This window comes from Chiloscyllium punctatum, chromosome 15 (genome assembly GCF_047496795.1).
Source record: "Chiloscyllium punctatum isolate Juve2018m chromosome 15, sChiPun1.3, whole genome shotgun sequence".
NCBI classification, from domain to species: domain Eukaryota; kingdom Metazoa; phylum Chordata; class Chondrichthyes; order Orectolobiformes; family Hemiscylliidae; genus Chiloscyllium; species Chiloscyllium punctatum.
Window position 1 is genome coordinate 60432786 of NC_092753.1, and position 19085 is coordinate 60451870.

The 19085-nt window shown below is 40.3% G+C and overlaps 1 protein-coding gene across 2 annotated transcripts in view; it reads right to left on the minus strand.

Moving 5' to 3' along the window:
- Positions 1 to 288: 288 nt before the first annotated feature.
- LOC140486298 (uncharacterized) overlaps positions 289 to 19085 on the minus strand; it is a 35944-nt gene continuing 17147 nt past the window's right edge. For both annotated transcript variants that reach the window (XM_072585245.1, XM_072585246.1), the window contains exons 8-13: positions 14628 to 15609; positions 13093 to 13362; positions 9778 to 10155; positions 7591 to 7758; positions 4659 to 4906; positions 289 to 3605 (exon numbers count right to left, since the gene is read on the minus strand). In XM_072585245.1, coding sequence (XP_072441346.1) covers positions 3456 to 3605; positions 4659 to 4906; positions 7591 to 7758; positions 9778 to 10155; positions 13093 to 13362; positions 14628 to 15609 — 2196 coding nt within the window. In that variant the 3' untranslated portion in view covers positions 289 to 3455. The remainder of the gene's footprint in view (positions 3606 to 4658; positions 4907 to 7590; positions 7759 to 9777; positions 10156 to 13092; positions 13363 to 14627; positions 15610 to 19085) is intronic.

A 19085-nucleotide genomic window follows, 5' to 3' on the forward strand; every position in this document is an offset into this window, starting at 1 on the left:
CCTCCTTTAGCTTATCTCTCCACGCTTCAGGCTCACTGCCTTTATTCCTGATGAAGGGCTTTTGCCCGAAACGTCGATTTTATTGCTCTTCAGATGCTGCCTGAACTGCTGTGCTCTGCCAGCACCATTAATCCAGACCTAGGCTTGGTTGAATGTCATTTCAGCATTTTTCAATTATTTAGTTCGGAGAAGCTTATTTCCTGTCAATCAATTTTGCATGCTGATCCAAAATGAGTAACAGAGTGAACAATAATGAAACACATTATTGATAATTAGTCTTTACTGCAAAATTAAAAATGAAGTAGGAAGGAATTGTCAAAATAATCACAACATTAAATTAAAAAAAGTGTGCAAGTGTACATTGATATCAAACACAAATATATAAAGTTTCAGTATTACTGGATTTCACGAAATGCTGCTTGCCTGAAGTCATTTTAATAGAAGAATAAAACCTTCAGTAAATAGGTGCATCTTCATGTCTTTCATATTCTTGTACATCATTATGGAAATATATTTCATAAAAAAAGTTTAAAACCATCAGATTGATTTGGAAGGTGCTGTCGAAGACCCTTGGTGAATCACTGCAGTGCATCTTGTAGATAGTACACACTGCTGCGACTGAGTGCCAGTGGTGGAGGGAGTGCATGTTTGTAGATGTGGTGCCAATCAAGCGGGTTGCTTTGTCCTGGATGGTGTCACGTTTCTTGAGTGTTGTCGGAGCAGCACCCATCCAGGCAAGTGGGGAGTATTCCATCACAATGCTGGCTTTTGCCTTGTAGATAGTGGACAGACTTTGGGGTGTCAGGAGGCGAGTTACTTGCCGCAGTAGCCCTAGTCACTGACCTGCTCTTAGTAGCTACTGTGTTTATGTGGTGAGCCCAGCTGAGTTTCTGGTCAATGGTAACCCCAAAGATGTTGACAGTTGGGGATTCAGTGATAGTAATACAGTTGAATGTCAAGGGACGGTGGTTATTGGTGATGGTCATTATCTGGCATTTGTGCAGCATGAATGTTACTTGACAGTTGTTAACCCAAGCTTGGATATTGTCCAGATCTTGTTGCATTTGAGCAGGGACTACTTCAGTATCTGAGGAGTTGTGAATGGTGCTGAACACTCTGCAATCATTAGTGAACATCCCCACTTCTGATCTTCTAACAGAAGGTAGGTTATTGATAAAGCAGCTGAAGATTGTTGAGTGTAGGATACTACCCTGAGGGACTCCTGCAGAGTTGTCCTGAAGATGAGATGACTGACACTCCACAACCATAACCATCTTCCTTTATGCCAGACTCGAACCAGCGGAGAATTTCCTCCCAATACCCATTGATTCCAGTTAGCCAGGGCTCCTTAATGCCATACTCGATCAAATGCGGCCTTGATGTCAAGGGCTGTCACTCTCACCTCAATTTTGGAATTCAGCTCTTTTGTCCACGTTTGAACTAAGGCTGTAACAAGATCAGGAGCTGAGTGACCCTGGCAAAACCCAAACTGGCCATTACTGAGCAGTTTGTTGGTGGTGAACAGGTGCTGCTTGATAGCACTGTTGATGACCCCTTCCATCACTTTACTGATGGAGAGTAGACTGACTGGGCAGTAATTAGCCAGGTTGGATTTGGCCGGTTTTTTTGTACAGGACATACCTGGGCAATTTTTCACATCGTCGGGTAGAGGCCAGTGTTATAACTGCAATGCGGTTTGGCTAGGGGAGCGAGCGGTTCTGGAGCACACATACTGTTGCCAGAATGTTGGCAGGGCCCACTGCCTTTGCAATATCCAGTGCCTCCAGCCATTTCTTGATAGCACGTGGAGTGAAGCTGGAGACTGGTATCTGTGATGCTGGGGACCACTAGAGGAGCCTGAGATGGGTCATCCACTCTGCACTTCTAACTGAAGATTGTTGTGAATGCATTAGCCTTCCCTTTTGCATGGATATGCTGGGCTCCTCCATCATTGAGGATGGGTATATGTGTAGAGCCTCACCTTTCAGTGAGTTGTTTAATTGTCCACCACCATTCACGACTGGATGTGGAAGGACTGCAGAGCTTAGATCTGATCCGTTGGTTGTGGGATCGCTTAGCTCTGTCAATCACTTGCTGTTTATGCCGTTTGGCATGCAAGTAGTCCTGTTTTGGTAGCTTCACCAGGTTGACACCTCATTTTTAGGTATGCCTGATGCTGCTCCTGGCATGCACTCTCCATTGAACCAGGGTTGATTCCCTGGCTTGATGGTAATGGTGGAGTGGGACATATGCTAGGCCATGAGGTTGCAGATTGTGCTGGGGTACAGTTCCTGTTACTGTTGATGGCCCACAGTGCTTCATGGATGCCCAGTCTTGAGCTGCCAGATCAGTTCGAAGTCTGTCCCAGTTAGCACGCAACATGGAGGTTATTCTCAATGTGAAGGCGGGACTTCGCCTCCACAAGGACAGTGTAGTGGTTGCTTTTACTATAAAGTCATGGACAGATGCTCCTGCAGCCAGCAGATTAAGAAGGAGGAGGTCAAGTATGTTTTTTCCTCTTGTTGGTTCCTTCACCACCTGCCGCAGACCCAGTCTCACAGTTATATCCTTTAGGACCCGATCAGCTCGATCAGTAATGCTGCTGCTGAACCAGTCTTGGCGATGGACATTGAAATCTCCCAGAGAACATTTTGCACCCTTGCCACCCTCAGTGCTTCCTCCAAGTGTCGTTCAACCTGGAGGAGTACTGATTCATCAGCTGAAGGAGGACTGTACATGGTAATTAGTAAGAGGTTTCCTTGCCCATGTTTAACCTGAAGCCATGAGAGTTCATGGGGTCCAGAATCAATGTCAAGCACTCCCAGGGCAACTCCTTCCCAACTGTATTGCACTGTGCTGCCACCTCTGCTGGGTCTATTGCGCTGGTGGCTCAGGACATATCTAGGGATGATAATGGTGGTGTCTAGGGTGTTATCTGCAAGGTATGATTCCATAAGAATAACTATGTCAGGCTGTTTGACTAGTCTGCGAGACAGCTCTCCCAGTTTCGGCATTAGTCGCCAGATGTTGGTGAGGTTGATTTTGCATGATTGACAGGGCTATTTATGTTTTTGCCGTTGTCTTTTCCAGTTCCAAAGTCAATGCCAGGTGGTCTGTCCGGTTTCATTTCTTTGGTGTGACTTTCTAGCGATTGATACAACTGAGTGGCTTGCTAGGCCATTTCAGAGGGCAGTTCAGAGTCAACCACATTGCTGTGACTCTGGAGCCAAATGTAGGCCAGACCAGGTAAGGATGGCAAATTTTCTTCCCTAAAAGACATGAAAGTGATCCAGATGGGTTTTTCCGACAATTGGCAGTGGTTTCATGGGCATCAGTCAACTCTTAATTCCAGATTTTTAAAATTGAATTCAAATTCCACCACCTGCTGTGGCGTGATTCGAACCCAGGTCCCCAGAACATTTTTGTTGGTTTCTGGATGAATAGTCAGGCGATGATCAAACAGTATTATCGTCTCCCCCATAAGGGCTCCCAGGGCAACTCCCTCCCGCCTGTACATCACTGTGCTGCCACCTCTGTTGGGTCTGTCCTGCTGGTGGAAAATCCATTTCTTCTGTGGAAAATCTGAGATTTAATTCAGTTTGAATCTGCAATAGAGTGAAAAAATGATTTGACAATCTGCCACGTATATGAGGAGTGTTTGAAATTCTACAATGAGACCCAAGGGCATCCCCAGTTTTAACAATAGAATACAACAGTGCATTTGATCATTTTGGCTGTGCAGTTCTCCTGAAAGATTTTCAACACAAATTCATTGCCAGATGCAATCTTGCTGTTGATTATGTTCTATCAGCATTATTGGTTATTTTTATTCTCAACAGAACGTTTCAGGTAATTACCCTTAGATTTTTCTTAGCTCAGTTAAAACAATTCATTATTCTTTGATTGTTATTACTTGTGACAGATGTGAAACCAAGAGGTGTTGAGTGCAATTTATGATGCTCACGTGATTGAATCTGATCTTTTTAGTGGATGCTTGAGCATAGTAATGTTTCTGCAGCAGCTGTGACATGAAATGGTCTTTTATTTTGTTAGTTACGTGAAGAGAACACATTCTGAGAGAATTGTTACTTCAGCTTTAGATTGTGGTTTTATGTATAGCGAAGAAACGTTTAGTAACTGATAGGTCAATTTAGGTTTGGTCGTCAATGTAGACGATCCATGGAAATTGAATATAAGTAAAAGATTCATATCAAGTTGTATTATAACTAGAGCAAAACAGCAAATTCTAAGACTGTGTGAATGCAAAATGTCTATATTGAGGTATTTTTTCCACAGAAATAAAATAGTTGCGGCTTTACTGTTTTGAAGCATCACTTCACACTGCTTGGTTCAGCTTTGAATCAGAAATATAAAGAAATTGAAATAGAAACTGATTTGGAAAATTAGGATAATTGCTGAAGGCTATGTTCTGCTGGATCTGAACAATTGATCTGTACTTTTCTTAAGCAAAGAGTTGACTATTTGAAAATTTGTTTGCTTTGATCTTGACTCACTGAAGTCCTAATTCTGCAGTATACACTTGTCATGGTCAATACAACATTCAGTACCTGTCTTTCAAAGGATTTATGATAACAGTGCAGTAAATAACCACAGTTAGAAAACTGCTCAGTGAAGTTAACTTCTATTGCCTGACTTACCTTTCTAGTCATTTCACTGAAAGGATCCTTGTTGCAGAAAACGGCAAGGAACATTCTGCAGGTAACTTCACCTTTGTTAAGCAGTATTTTCAGCAATTCCCGGTTTCTTTCTTGGTAAGTTGTTTTCGATGCAATGTTATCTACTTCCTCTTTATTTAGATACTTCTCAAAAAGCTTATCTACTACAGGCTTGTGAACACCTTCTCCCATTTTCTGTACAAATTGACTGAAGTTCTTATGTATCCAATCTGTTGAGAAACAAATGAGAATATATATGACAAGTGAATATCAAATTCAAACAGAAAACATGAATACTTATGTGGAGACTGCTAAGTTCTGTGTTCAGTTCTTTGTTCAGAAGAAGGCACTGGTTAGGACATATTTCAGTTTACTTGCAACAGAATAAATATGTCACTCAATGAAGGGTAGGCAAGGAAAAGGGAATATTCAATTTTTGGTGTAAGCAAATAAAGAGAGAGTAATAATTGTTAAATTTTGCTGCAAGCCTGTTTCAAGGTTATTTTGGTGGAAAATAAAATCAAAACAATCTGGAAATCAGAGTGAAATCTTCCCATCCCCTGAACTACATGGGCAATGGTGGGGGGAGTCATCAAGTGAGATGAACAGCAAGAAGATCCCCAAGGTCTAGAGCAAAGAATGGCCATTGACACTAGTCATGATGTGGAGGTACTGGTGTTGGACTGGGGATGACAAAGTTCAAAAATCACACAACACCAAGTTATAGTCCAACAGGTTTATTTGGAAGTACAAGATTTCAGAGTGTTGCTCCTTCATCAGGTAGCTATTGGGGCAGGATCATAGGACACAGAATTTATTGTAAAAGATCAAAGTGTCATGCACCTGATGCGATGTATTGAATAAACCTAGATTGCTGTTAAGTCACTTAGAATGGGAATGTAGGTTTCGATTCATTAATATGTAAATCCCAGAACTTTTTTCAAGTCACATTCCTGAGATAACTTAAGTTTAGGAAAAAAAAAGTGACATCTCAGTTCAGACAATACATTAACAGTGGAAGGTTAGAGTCTGTCTGTATTCCAATCTTGAGTCAGACTAGTTCTATTTCCAAAGTAAATTTTTGAACAAAATTGAATGTATCTGCAAATACAAATCTGTGAAAGCAAATTCACCCCATAGACTCATATCTTTGTGTGCGTGTGTGTGAGGGAGAGAGGGAATGAGAGAGAGAGTGTGTGTGTGCGCGCACGCGTGTGACAGTATATGCCTGTGACAGGGTGTGTGTGAGTGGAGATATGTGTGTGTCTGAGAAAGAGAGTGTGTATAAGAGAGGGTCTTTTTGAGTGTGAGTGTAACCATGTTCAAGAGTGTGTGTTTTTGTGTGCTTGTGTGAGTGTATAAGAGTGAGAGTATATAGTGTAGTGGGGTCACCTGTAGTGTGACATGAATACAAGGTCCAAGTTGAGGCCATCCTCAAACGGTACTGGACTTGACAATCAGCCTCTGCTTGGCCACTCTGCATTGTTGCATATCCCAAAGTCCACCTTGGAGGATGGTCACCCAAAGATCGGAGGCTGAATGTCCCTGACTGCTGAAGTATTCCCTGCCTGGGAGGGAACATCCCTGTCTGGTGATTGTTGCACTGTGTCCATTCATCAACTTGACTTCAAAAGATGCCACCTATCCCAAGAATTGGGAAAAGGGTCTGGGAAAAATGCCCAGTCCTTCCACTGGCAGCAACCAGGAGAATATGCTGAGCAGTGGGGGCAATACAGGGACATGGTGCATGAGTAATTAGGTGAATTTGGAAAGATAACATGAGAAAACCTGCTCAGGCTCAGAGAGAGAGAACCACCCACCTCCTCATGAAACTCACCCAAAATGACACTTATAATTGCTGGTAAAGTAAGTTGTCATTTGATTTCTTTGTGCACTTGGAGCTTTGTTAGTAAATGGGTTGGATTTACTGCTGTTAGCTTGGCCGAAAGAATGAATGGAATATGTTCCAATCTGTGGAGATCTATCACACAGACCTTCACCAAAAGAGCAGGGACAGGTTTAAATTAAGAAATCAAAGCTAGGGAAAGTATTTCTGTTCCAAATAGACCCCTTCTGAAGAAAACAGGAGTACTCTGCTGAGATATTGCTTCATTTTTCTAAAGTATCTACCATTTCCCCACATCTCACCTGAACAGCCTTAGTTCTGCACAAGAAATCCTGTGTAAAGACGGTGTTCTTGCTTTATCACATTTTTTGCATTTTTCTACATCAACATATATTTTAATTTACAACTTTGAGGGGATTATAGGAGCAGAGTTCATGTGCATGATTCTCTGAAGGTGGCCAGGCAAGTTAAAACAGTTGATAAGTGGACTGATGGGATCTTTGGGTTTATAAATTGAAGCAGAGAGAGTATAAAAGCAAGGAAATGATCTGCACCTCTGCAAGTTATTGGAGTATTGTGTTCAGTTCTGGGCAGCTTGTTGAAGGCAGGATGTTAAAGCCTTAGAAGGTTCAAAGGAGATTTATTAGAATGATACCAGGAATTTAGATTACAAAGAAAGATGGGAAAGATTGGACTTATTCTCCTTACAGCAGAGTGGATGAACAGATGACTTTACTGAGATGATGAAAATTATGAACAATTTTGACAGGGTAAAGAAGGACGACCTGTTTCTAATAGTTGGTAAGTCAGTAACTGGGGGTCACAATTTCAAGACTGTCAACAAGAGAGCTAGGAATGATATGAGGAGAAACTTCTTTACTCAGAGTTGTTAGGATGTGGAATGCACTGTTTGGGTGGGTGGTGAAGGCAGATTGATTTCACCTGATTGAGGTCCTGTTGACTTCCTCCAATCACCAAAATTATGTCTGAGGCAGGAAGGATCGTAGATGGTCACTTGAAGTCAAATAATCAGATCAAATTTAATGCAGGAAACAGATCTTTTTTTACCTCTGCTGTGTTGGCCTTGCCGATTTGAAACTTTTGCTTTTCCTCGTTTACGTTGTTCGCTTCTTAATGCAAGAAGTTCCTTTTCACATTCTAAGTAGTGTTGATAGCTTTTAAAGTACAGCGTGCTCATGGACTCTTCCAACCTTAGCTCTTTTGCACTTTTCCAATCTGTGAAACAAAAATACCAACTGCATTTGGAACAGAAGTCTTCAGATTTGTTGTGTAGTATGAAATAGAAATGGTTTCAAAACATTATGCAATGTTGATGGAATATAGGAGCAAATTATAATTTGACAATATGACATGATAATCCTAGGCATTTGCTATCACACCCAAGCACTGAAAAATACTAATTGAAATTTGCTGCTTTTACATCTGCTATGATCCCAGAGCAGAGTAGCCAGTTTGATTACAATCTGGTTAGGACAAGCAACTTTCTTTTTTAAGTAGATGTAGTTCAGAAATTTCAACTTCTTCCTAACAGAATAAAGCCTTCAGACTCAACCATAAACAGTACTATGTCATGAAAAGTAAAAACACTGACAATATCAATCTCATACTTTAATATTCCAAATTCTCATGAAACAAACAAATTAACCAGCTATGGTAAACACAAATGACCTACACATTAAATTACTAGTATGACCAACGTTAGGAGCTCACCCAGCCATCTGTAATTACCATGAGTCACAAAAGTCTTGTTAACATTTGAACTTCCTCTAAAGGGATTTCACTTTTCACTCTCAAAGACTCTACTTCCTAACTCCCTCCAATGTCACTCTACATCAGAGTGCCTGAAAACTTGCCAGCTCCTCGTGGTTCAATCTTGTCTTCCACAGCATCTCAACACCCACTCCTTCCAGCTGCACCTCAACCTCACTAAGCCCTACTTACATGGAGCTTGTGTGCAGGACCAATTCACTGCCTGGAGCCTCTTCGTCAGTTCCTCTGCCAGAGGTTACCTTCTGCTGGTCTCACCTGAAGATATCTCTTGCTTCATGTTTTCGAAGTCTAGGAATATTTCCCCTGAGCATTACTGGTTATGGTCAATCTCCTGCCTATTTCCTGACAAATAAGTGGCAGAACAATAGTGGCACTCAAGTAAATCAAAGAGAAATGATGGCAGGACCTAACTGGAGGGAAAAGGTGGGGGAATGGCACATGGTGAATTGGTTATTTTGTGGGGCACTCCTCTTCCTGGTTGCAATAAGCAAGTGAAAAGGAACGTGAAAAATACCAATCCATTCTGGCTCCTCTTCCAGCTAGACTGATGCAACAGGCAGGTCACAATCACTGCTCAATTAGTAGTTGGGTCCATTGTTTTTATTGGTATTTCCTTCTCCACTGAACAGATTGTAGCAATAACCCTGCCTGTCACTGACGGATACGCCTATGCCCAGTGAAGACAATCTTCAAGAGAGAATCGAGGCATTGCCCCTTAAAAGTCAATAATTCTTCAAATCCTGTTCACCGTCTACAAGTGCACAAGTCAGGAGTGTGATGGAATGCTCTCCACATGCCTGGATGGGTTCCATTCAAGAGACAACTTGACAGCATCCAAGACCAGCCCATTTGTCTGGCACCTCATCCACCAACTTAAAACATTCACTCTCCCCACTACCAAAGCACAGTATCAGCGCAATGTACAATCTACAAGATGCACTCCAAGAACTCATGTTCCTGCAACAGTGCTTTGCAAGCTTGTGACCTCTAATGGCTAGAAAGACCAAAGGCAGCATATATATGGGAACATCAAACTTGCAAATTCCCCTCCAAGTACTTGCTATCCTGACTGTGAACTACCATTCCTTCACTGTTGCTGGGTCAAAGTCCACAAGCTCCCTTCTTAACACCCCAAGACTTAAGATATCACACCAGCATCTTCTCCAGGATGGGCAATAAATACTGGCCTAGCCAGTGGCACCCCCCGTCCATACATGAATAAATCAAGTTGACTTCTACGTTATTCAGCACCTCTTTTAAATGCTGCAGAGAATGGTTTTCTATCTCGTTCCTTTCTGCTATTGCCTACAGCTGATATATATTTTTTCTGTTAAACATGCGATTATTAATATTAACTGTAACAAGTTAATATATTCTGTTATTATTCATATATTAGAAAAAATCTCCCTGAAAGTGTACCTTTCACATTTCATAATCAGTGACTCAAATATACAAAAGACCTACCTTGACATTTCACAAAGACCAGTTTAATAATCCAGAACAGATGATGTATGCTTATTATAAGTTTCTCTACAAAATCCTCAGACATGGTGGTGTCATCTACTGCTGTTAAATCTTGAAGATGCTGGATATCCCTTATGGCACTTTCTGGAATTCCATGTTGAGCTTTTTCAAACATTTCACAAGCATCCAGCTTTGGGATTTCATTATAGTCCCTGGGCTGATTTTCTGTGTCCAGCATGCACTGGATAACACAGCACTGAAAGATCTCTCCTACATTATCAAAGACACAGCTCCTGCTCTCTGTGGAACTGTGTAGTTTTATCAGCAATTCACACAAGTTGTTTATCAACTCTCTTCCTTTGGAAAAGAAGTGAGCCGCTGTAATAGAACAGAATAGAAATATAGTCAGTTGGCAAGACAGGCTACTCAATTATTTCAAACCTATTTTCAATGGTAGTTAGACCATAAGACATAGGAGTGGAAGTAAGGCCATTCGGCCCATCAAGTCCACTCTGTCATTCAATCATGGCTGATGGGCATTTCAACGCCACTTACCTGAACTCTCCCGGAATCCCTTAATTCCTTGCGAGATTAAGAATTTATCAATCTCTGCCTTGAAGATATTTAATGTCCTGGCCTCCACTGCACTCCATGGCAATGAATTCCACAGGCCCACCACTCTCTGGCTGAAGAAATGTCTCCTCATTTCCATTTTAAATTGATCTCTAATTCTAAAGCTCTCCCCACAGGTTCTAGTATCCCCACGTGACAGAAACAACTTCCCAGCGTCCACCCTTTCCAAGCCATGCATTATTGTGTAAGCTTATATTACATCTCCCTTCAACCTTCTAAACTCTAAAGAATACAATCCCAGGATCCTCAGCCTTTCATCGTATGTTAGGCCTACCATTCCAAGGATCATCCATGTGAATCTCTGCTGGACACGCTCCAGTGCCAGTATGTCCTTCCTGAGGGGAGGGGCCCAAAACTGGACACAGTATTCTAAATGGGGCCTAACCAGAGCTTTATAAAGTTTCAGTAGCGCATCACTGCTTTTACATTCCAACCCTCTTGATATAAATGACAAAATTACATTTGCTTTCTTAACCATGGACTCAACCCGCAAATCAACCTTTACAGAATCCTGGTCTAGCACTCCCAGATCCCTTTGTACTTTGGCTTTAGGCATCTCCTCACCATTTAGAAAGTAGCCCGTCCCTGTATTCTTTTTTCCGAAGTGCAAGACCTCACATTTGCTTACATTGAATTTCATCAGTTCATTATAATGATCAGACTTACTTTTTAAAATGATACTAATGGACCTGGAAGACTATCCAGTCCTGCCCAGTTTGCAAAGGATTTAGGAATAGGAGTAGGCTGTGTGGCCACTCAAGTCTGGCCTACCAATCCATAGGATCATGGCTGATCTGATTCTGGTTTCAACTCCATTGTCCTGTCTACCACCTCGAACCCTTGACTCCCACGTGTATCAAAATACTAACTTGCTTCAAATAAACTGAGTGACCAAGTGTCCATTCCTTCTTTGGAAGGAAGTTCCACAGATCAACAACCCATATTGAAATAAAAACCCTTATCTTAAAAGGGAGACGTATTCTTTTCAACTGGTGTCTCCTCGTTCCAACCTTCTTGGAACTGCATGTAATCCAATTAGTTCCATTTGCAAATAAGGACACCAAAACAGATGTGTCTCACTAACTGCCTGCATAGATAAAGCAAAAGTTTCCTACCTTTATCTTCATTCCCCCTGCATGAACACAAATATTCCATTTGACTCCTTAGCCACTTGGGGTACCTGCACACCAATCTTTAGTAACTCATGTACTGGGATACTGAAATCACACATTGTGATCTTGATTTATTCAAACACCATTCTGCCCTTCTATTCTTTTTGCCAAAGTGGACTAATTCACATTTCCCCACACTAAACTCCATCTGCAACACCTCTGGCCACTTATTTAGCCTATCTATCTCTCTTTATAAACTCTTTTTACCTCCTCTTAACAACTTACTGTCCTAGCTATTTTGATGTCATCAGCAAATTTAACTACCATACATTCTGTTCCTTTAATCCAACAATCGAGCCTGTTTTAATACCTGAATCTAGAACATACCTGCACAATGTTGCTGCACTTTGTTGTTCATGTAACTGTTTCTTAACTAATTCCTCGCTTATAGCCCCACCTCTCTTCCTTGAAGTTCATTCCAAAAATGGGCAATTTTCTAAATATGGAAGAATTACCAGCTATCAGCCATAAGATCTTCACGGTTTGAAAACTTGTCCCCTTGTCCCTTCATTCCTGATGAAGGGCTCTTGCCCGGAACGTCGATTCTCCTGCTCCTTGGATGCTGCCTGACCTGCTGTGCTTTTCCAGCAACACACTCTCGACTCTGATCTCCATCATCTGCAGTACTCACTTTTCCCTTGTTTTACTCCCACAGTTAACATAGTATTCTGGATTAGCCTAGTTTCAAAACATTCAAAGTTTTGGTAGGAGTTTTTAAAACCATGTCTAGTCTGCACAGAGCAGACACTTGTGGGAGAGGAGAGGGCACAGATTTAAAACAAATAGCAAAAGAATGCAAAAGCAGTAAAAGAAAAAGAAACATTTTTACACAGCAAGTGTTGAAATTTGGAAACATTCCCCCTGACAGTGTGGTGAGGGGAGATTCAATCAAAGCATTCAGAAGAGAATTAGACTGTCGTTTGAAAGTAAGAATGTGCAGGGTTATAGGGAAACAGTGGGGGAATGGGACAAAAATGAATTGCTTATTTCAGGTAAACATGATGGGATGAATGATGTTCTTCTGTGCTATAACAGTTCGGTGAATTTTCTGTAGTGACAAGTCTCAAATGAAAGGACAATGAGGCAGGGGGGCTGAATTTATGTGGCTGTACTCTTTGCTCCCGTCACATCCCATTGCATGAACAAGCTCAATTATACATTAATTATCTTTTTTTAAAAAAGGTGGGGCTGATTTCATCGCCAGCCTCCTTACGGTTTTATAAGGAATTTTATAAGGGCTTAGTGGATTAACCACCTGCCATATTTTACGTGAACCCTTCCACAAAAATTGAAAACACAACCAGCTCAAGCAGGACGCAAAACCCAGCCCCAGTATGGATTTCTGGGATTTGAATCTCCATCTTCCTGACCATACAATCAATCCATTAGGCAACCAAGTTTTAATTCCTCCCCATGGGCCAGTGCCAATGATGATGATTCTTTAATAAGGTGGATAGACGTACTCCATTAGAAATTGTAATACTTGCACATTAAAATATCAAATATTTACTTGGTACAAGTTCAAGCTTTTGTCTGCATATCTCCTCTGCGTTAGTGCCATGGAATCGGTGGAGTTCTGCCAAAGCTTTTATCAGCATTCTTTCTTCAATCCTATCCACCATATTTTCCGGTGTTGTATCAAATCTGATGTCAATTAACTGCTCTCTGAAGAAAATGTCATTTTGTGTTTCTGGCTGATCTTCCATGAAGATCTTCACTGCATTCACCACCTCCATGTTTTCCCTTATCCTCTGCCTAACCTGAAGAAAAAGTTCAATTGCTAAAAACAGAAATAAACAAATGCAAATCAATCATAAGACAAATAGACAGAGTATGTGATTTATTTTGTAGGCTTTTTTGTTTCCCACATCCTATTTCTTTTCATTAAAGATTTTATTTTTATTTAAGAATAGCAACATTTCCAAGCTTCTGCCTTGTTTTTCTGACTCCAACCTGGACAATAAGAATTAAAAGGCAAAGTGACTTTCCTGTCACACCCAACATTCAAACATGGTGATGTGGCAGGCCGAGGGAGGGTGGGATTGTGGATCTTAACCTTATACGATAGGTGGATGGTGTTTGAACAGCCTGATTTATATCTCTCCTCATTTTTTCATTTCTGTCAACGTTTGTTTCGATCTGGGTATATACACAGAGATCACATAACAGAACCACAGAAAATCGCTGGAGAAACTCAGTTTCTGAGGAAGAGTGTCACCAGATTTGCAATAACTCCCAACAGATGCTGCCAGGCCTGCTGAGTTTCTCCAACAATTTCTGTTCTTGTTTCAGATCGCCAGCATTTGCAATTCTTTGTTTTGTTATATCAGATAAGGGAAGCTTGGTTAGTTTTGCTCCTCTCTGTCCAATCAGTGTTGCCTCACATCTTCATGCCAGAGATGATCTCATTTAGTACAAATCTCAAATCAAATACGGGATCAGTGCTGCTTCAGTACTGTATCAGATTATGCAGAAAAGACTGGTCTTCAACATGTAGCTCAATTCACTTTACTATCAAGGAATATGTCAGCATCAGTTCATCAGATATGCAACAGAGTCAATGCAGGGGATTGTTGAAAGTTAAGTCTGCTAATTGGAAGAGAAAACCAAAGGACAATTTAATATCAGTTGAAATGGAACCATTGGAAATTACTGGAGACATCATTGCATAGGATTGCAAACAATGGGGAGACAACGCAACAACGAGTGAGAAACTGAGGTAATAAGCTAGGGCTGATGTCTCTGCAAAGTAGAAGTTTGGATGGGATATTCTGCTAACAATATCATAGAGGGTAGTGACATTGTTTCTGGTTGGATGACGTGTGTGGGGATTAAATCAAAGTAAAAAGCAGATTCCATTCTTCCACTGACTTCCTTCGTCTGGATACATAATTTAATACTTTTTTAGAATGACAAATGTATTTGAGTGACCCTAAATTTAAGAAATGACTGAATGCATTCAAATAATACTTAATTCACAATTTCTCTGATGTCATTACTGATGAATGATGTGATACAGATTGCATTAATTTAAACTGTTCTCACCTTTGTACGGTTTACCATCCACAAACAGACACAGTGTAGGGTAGGACCTTTGCATATACTCCACGATAGTGCCAGCTTTATACAGAAAATCATCATGTTCAAACTCATTCCTATTCACCAGCAGTACTCTGTCATTTTTCAGTTCCAGATATATTTTGTATTCTGCATGCTTTTTCTTTTCAAGTTGAACAAAATTAACATCGAGGGATTCAATGTAGGGCCATTCCTTTTGAAACATGGGTATCAGTTCATTAAAAACATCTTTCCGGAAGTATGTCATAACTTGGTTCTCATAAAAACACAGAAATACCTCTCTCTGTTTACGCTTGAACCAAAGATGATAATCCTTGGATTCTGGATTGACCTGCACAACCAAATTTAGGCATTTCATAATGTCAATCAACTCATCCTTAAGCTTTAGTGCTTCTTCTGGCCAAATATATTGCAGGAGATTTTCTGAAAATTTTCCAGTGTTGACTAATTTCATCCACTCACGGTGAATTGGAAATGGTGCAGTTTGTATATTTGGTTGTGGGAGACAGTTGACTGGAATCATCGCTGCCATAAGGTCAATAAGCCATTGAGGATCCAAGACCAAGATTGGATCTGAATAGTAAGCAAATTTCATGCAGTTCAAGACCTGTAGTGCAGCCTGTACTTGATGCATTTTCTCAGCATTGTTCACCTCTATTCCTTGGGGACTGCCCATTATTTTGTACCATGGTAAATACAGATCTGAACACAGCAGATATTTCTCAGTACAGTGGAGAATATGGTAGTACAATTTTGCATAATATAAAACAATGTTGTCTTCAAACGCTACTTGTCTGGAAAGTTTGTCAATGGTTGAACGTAACTCACTGTATCCAGCTCCCTGGTCATGATCAACAGAATTGTCAACAATGAATTTCTGATCGTGAAGTACACCAACTGGGAAATGTTCATGAAGATAACTATAAATGGCATTCAAAGTCTCCTCAGCCTAAAGATAGAAATGAGAAAATCAGAATATTTAAATTATCTTAAATAAAATGAAAAACAACATAAGAATGAGGAATGAACAATGTTATGGTATTAATTGCAGTCAGATTCCATTTTTTAAAAAAGGACTGGATTTACTTAACTTTACAACCTGAAGAAGGGCTTATGCCCGAAACGTCGATTCTCCTGTTCCTTGGATGCTGCCTGACCTGCTGCGCTTTTCAAGCATCAAATTTTCAGCTGAGAAATAGGCCATGTACCCAATTTACTCAATTCCAGACCAACAGCAATGAAACTTACTCTTAACTGCTCGCGTTAATTATAACCACATCTCATGTGGTAAAGAATGAAAAAAAAAGTATTTTGGAAACTTGAGGTGAAATTACCTGTCCATTGTACTTAGTGAAGTCTAAGTTGACATACAAAGCTTACTCTCTAGGAAAAAGGAAGCAGACAAATCAGCTTCATTCCCTCACAGTTCATGTGAGCTAACAGTGAGTCTAAAAATGTATACAATGCACTCAATTGGGACTGGGAAAGCCATGGTGAGGTGCAATAGAAACTGAAAAGAGAATAAATGTCACAGTTGGGCGATACGATAATTCACAAAATAATTCAAAATGCCGCTCGGGGTTTTCATACCAGTTTCAAATTAGTGCAGTTAAGGAGCCCCAGAAATAGTATAGATTCTAACAAACTCACCAAAGTTGGATTTTAGGTTTATTTGAGAAGGAGATTCTTAGAATGACTGCAAAGGGTTCTGATCAAAAACGAGACACTTTCTTGAATATTGATTCGACTGCTCTATGTCTTGCATAACCAAGTGGAACATGCACAGGATGTACTCTGCCATTTCTGCTAGAATATTTAAAGACTTAAAGACCTGATTTGCCTTGTGTCATAACTGTTCTTATTCCAGCAATATTTCAGATGTTAACGGCTAGAATTTTCTATCTGCACAAAAGTAATTAACATTGCAAGCACAAATTAAATTATGTATTTTACATGGTTCTATGAATGACCAAGCCTTTATCAAAGCAATATTCAAGTCATTGGTAAAATATTCAATGTTGCAGTTTCACCCTTCTTTCTTTCCTCTAATCCTCATCTCCTTTATTAATCAAAATTCTGTCTAATTCAGCCTTGAAAACATTTCATAATCCAACCTTCATCCATTATAAGGAAGAGAACTCCAAAGGTTAAGATTTTCTGAGACACAGAAATCCTCCAAATTAAAATTTTGCTCCCAGCATTCTGTCAAGTCCAAATCAGAACCTTAAATCTTCATCTTTCCTAATAAGACAACACTTCTATCCCAGGTATCTATGAACCATGTCTGAACTGCTTCCATTGTAAGTATATTACTACTTAAAAATTGTACACAGTACTCCAGTTACAATTTTAGTAGCTTTGGGCAGCTATATTGAAACTTCCCTCTTTGACACTATTCCTCTTTTAATAAAGTCCAAAATTTCATTTCCCTTCCCAATCACTTGCTGTACCTACACGCTTTTTTCTTTGAGATTCAAGTACTAGGACAACATGATCACTTTGTACCACAGACTTCTGTAGTCTCTCTCTATTTAATAATATCTTGCATTTGCAATCTTCCTGCCAAAGTGAACAAGTTCAAATTCTCCCACACTTTAATCCAACTGCCAAAACATTTGCCTTTTTGACCTCTTCACAATTTCCATTCCTACTCATCTTTGTGCCTTGAGCAAAGTTAGTAACCATACACTTGGTTCCTCCATCAAACTCATTGCTACAGACTGAACATGGTTGAGAATAGAACACCACACCCTGCAGCATTCAACTTGTTACATTTTAGCAATCCAAAAATAGCTCATTAGTCCAAATCTCCGCATCCTGTTAGCTGACCAATGCATTATCCTTGCTAACGTGATAATCCCAACGACATGAGCTTTTATCTGTCAAATGAAATGTTAATACACACTTTGTTGAATGACTTTAGGAAATCCAAGTGTATCACATTTACAGGTGCTCCTTTATCAACCCCGTATCAAAGACAGAAGCATAATTTTCTTTTCACATCAATATATTTATTCTGTTAGACCGCATTAAGACTTCATAAGTATCCTGCCATTACCTCCCTAATAATGGACTGAAGTATTTTCCCTATGATAGATTTCAGGCAAAGTGACTTATAGATTCCTGGTTTGTCTCTCTTCATTCTTGAATAGAAGTGTTTAATTTTCCATATCAGCTTTTCAAAAATCCAGAATTTTCTGGAATTTTGAAAGATTACAGCCAATGCATCCACTTTTTTTTGTAGCCACTTCGGTTAAGATCATAACATTCAAGGCTAGGCTCTTGTGGTGCAGGGATAGTGTCCCTGCCAGAAGAGGGGGTGGAGGCTGGTACAATTTCAACATTTTAAAAGGTATCTGGATGGGTACATGACTAGGAAGGATTGAGGGATATGGGCCAAATATTGGCAAAACAGAATAGATAAGTTTGGGATATCTGATCAGTATGGATGAGTTGGACTGAAGGGTCTGTTTCTATGCTGCACAACTTGATGGTGAAGCATTTTGGCCAGGGTGGCTATAAACAAGACCAGGCAGCAGGCTGTGCATGGGGTCATCTCTACCACCTGCCTGACCCTCTTTCACAGTTACGTTTGAGGCTGCGTGTCATTGAAGAGGGAGCACATGGTGTCTGCCAATGTTCTTGATGTTTTTACAGACAGATGGACACCACAGGGGATGGAGAGCTTTACTTCCCCATCCAACTCCATTTTGATTTAGTCCCCTCCTTCTTTCCCTACTCTCCTCCTTCAATTTTCTGAGGTCAGCATTGCCCTTAACAGGCTCTGCTTGTTAATATACCATTGGCCACATAGATGTTGGTGGAAAGAAGATATATATACTGAAGTCTATTCACAACAATGTCTTTTTTTCCTGTCTCACTATATATAAAAATACAAAATCAAGAAAAAAAAACATACAAATATAAAAACCACAGGTGACTGAGAAACAACAAAAAGGGAGATTTACCTGCAAGAACAAAAAAGCAGACTCAGGAACAAAAAAAGATAACTAGGGAAGGAGGCCCTCTTGTGGCATAGAGGTAGAGCCCCTGGATTGAGAGACTCTGGTTCAATCCCACCTGCCCCAGAGGTGTATAATAACATCTCTGAACAAGTTGATCAGAACAATAGGTTAATAAAAGAAGAACATTCAAGGCTATGGGCCTAATGTCTAATGAAGGTGGCATTAACTTATTTTGCGAAGGTCTGCTATTTAAATTGCTCACTTAAGAGCTTCAATTGGTGGCAGGGGTTTAACTGGGGTAGAGGTAGGGTAGGAAGGTGCTGGGTCCCAAACCCAATTACATATCTTCACCATCAAACCAACCAGATTTAGAAAGGGTAGTAAATACTACCCGCTATCTCTCCTTCCACAATCAATTTCCTCTTCATCTCATGAATTGATATCAAAAGAAGAAAGCATG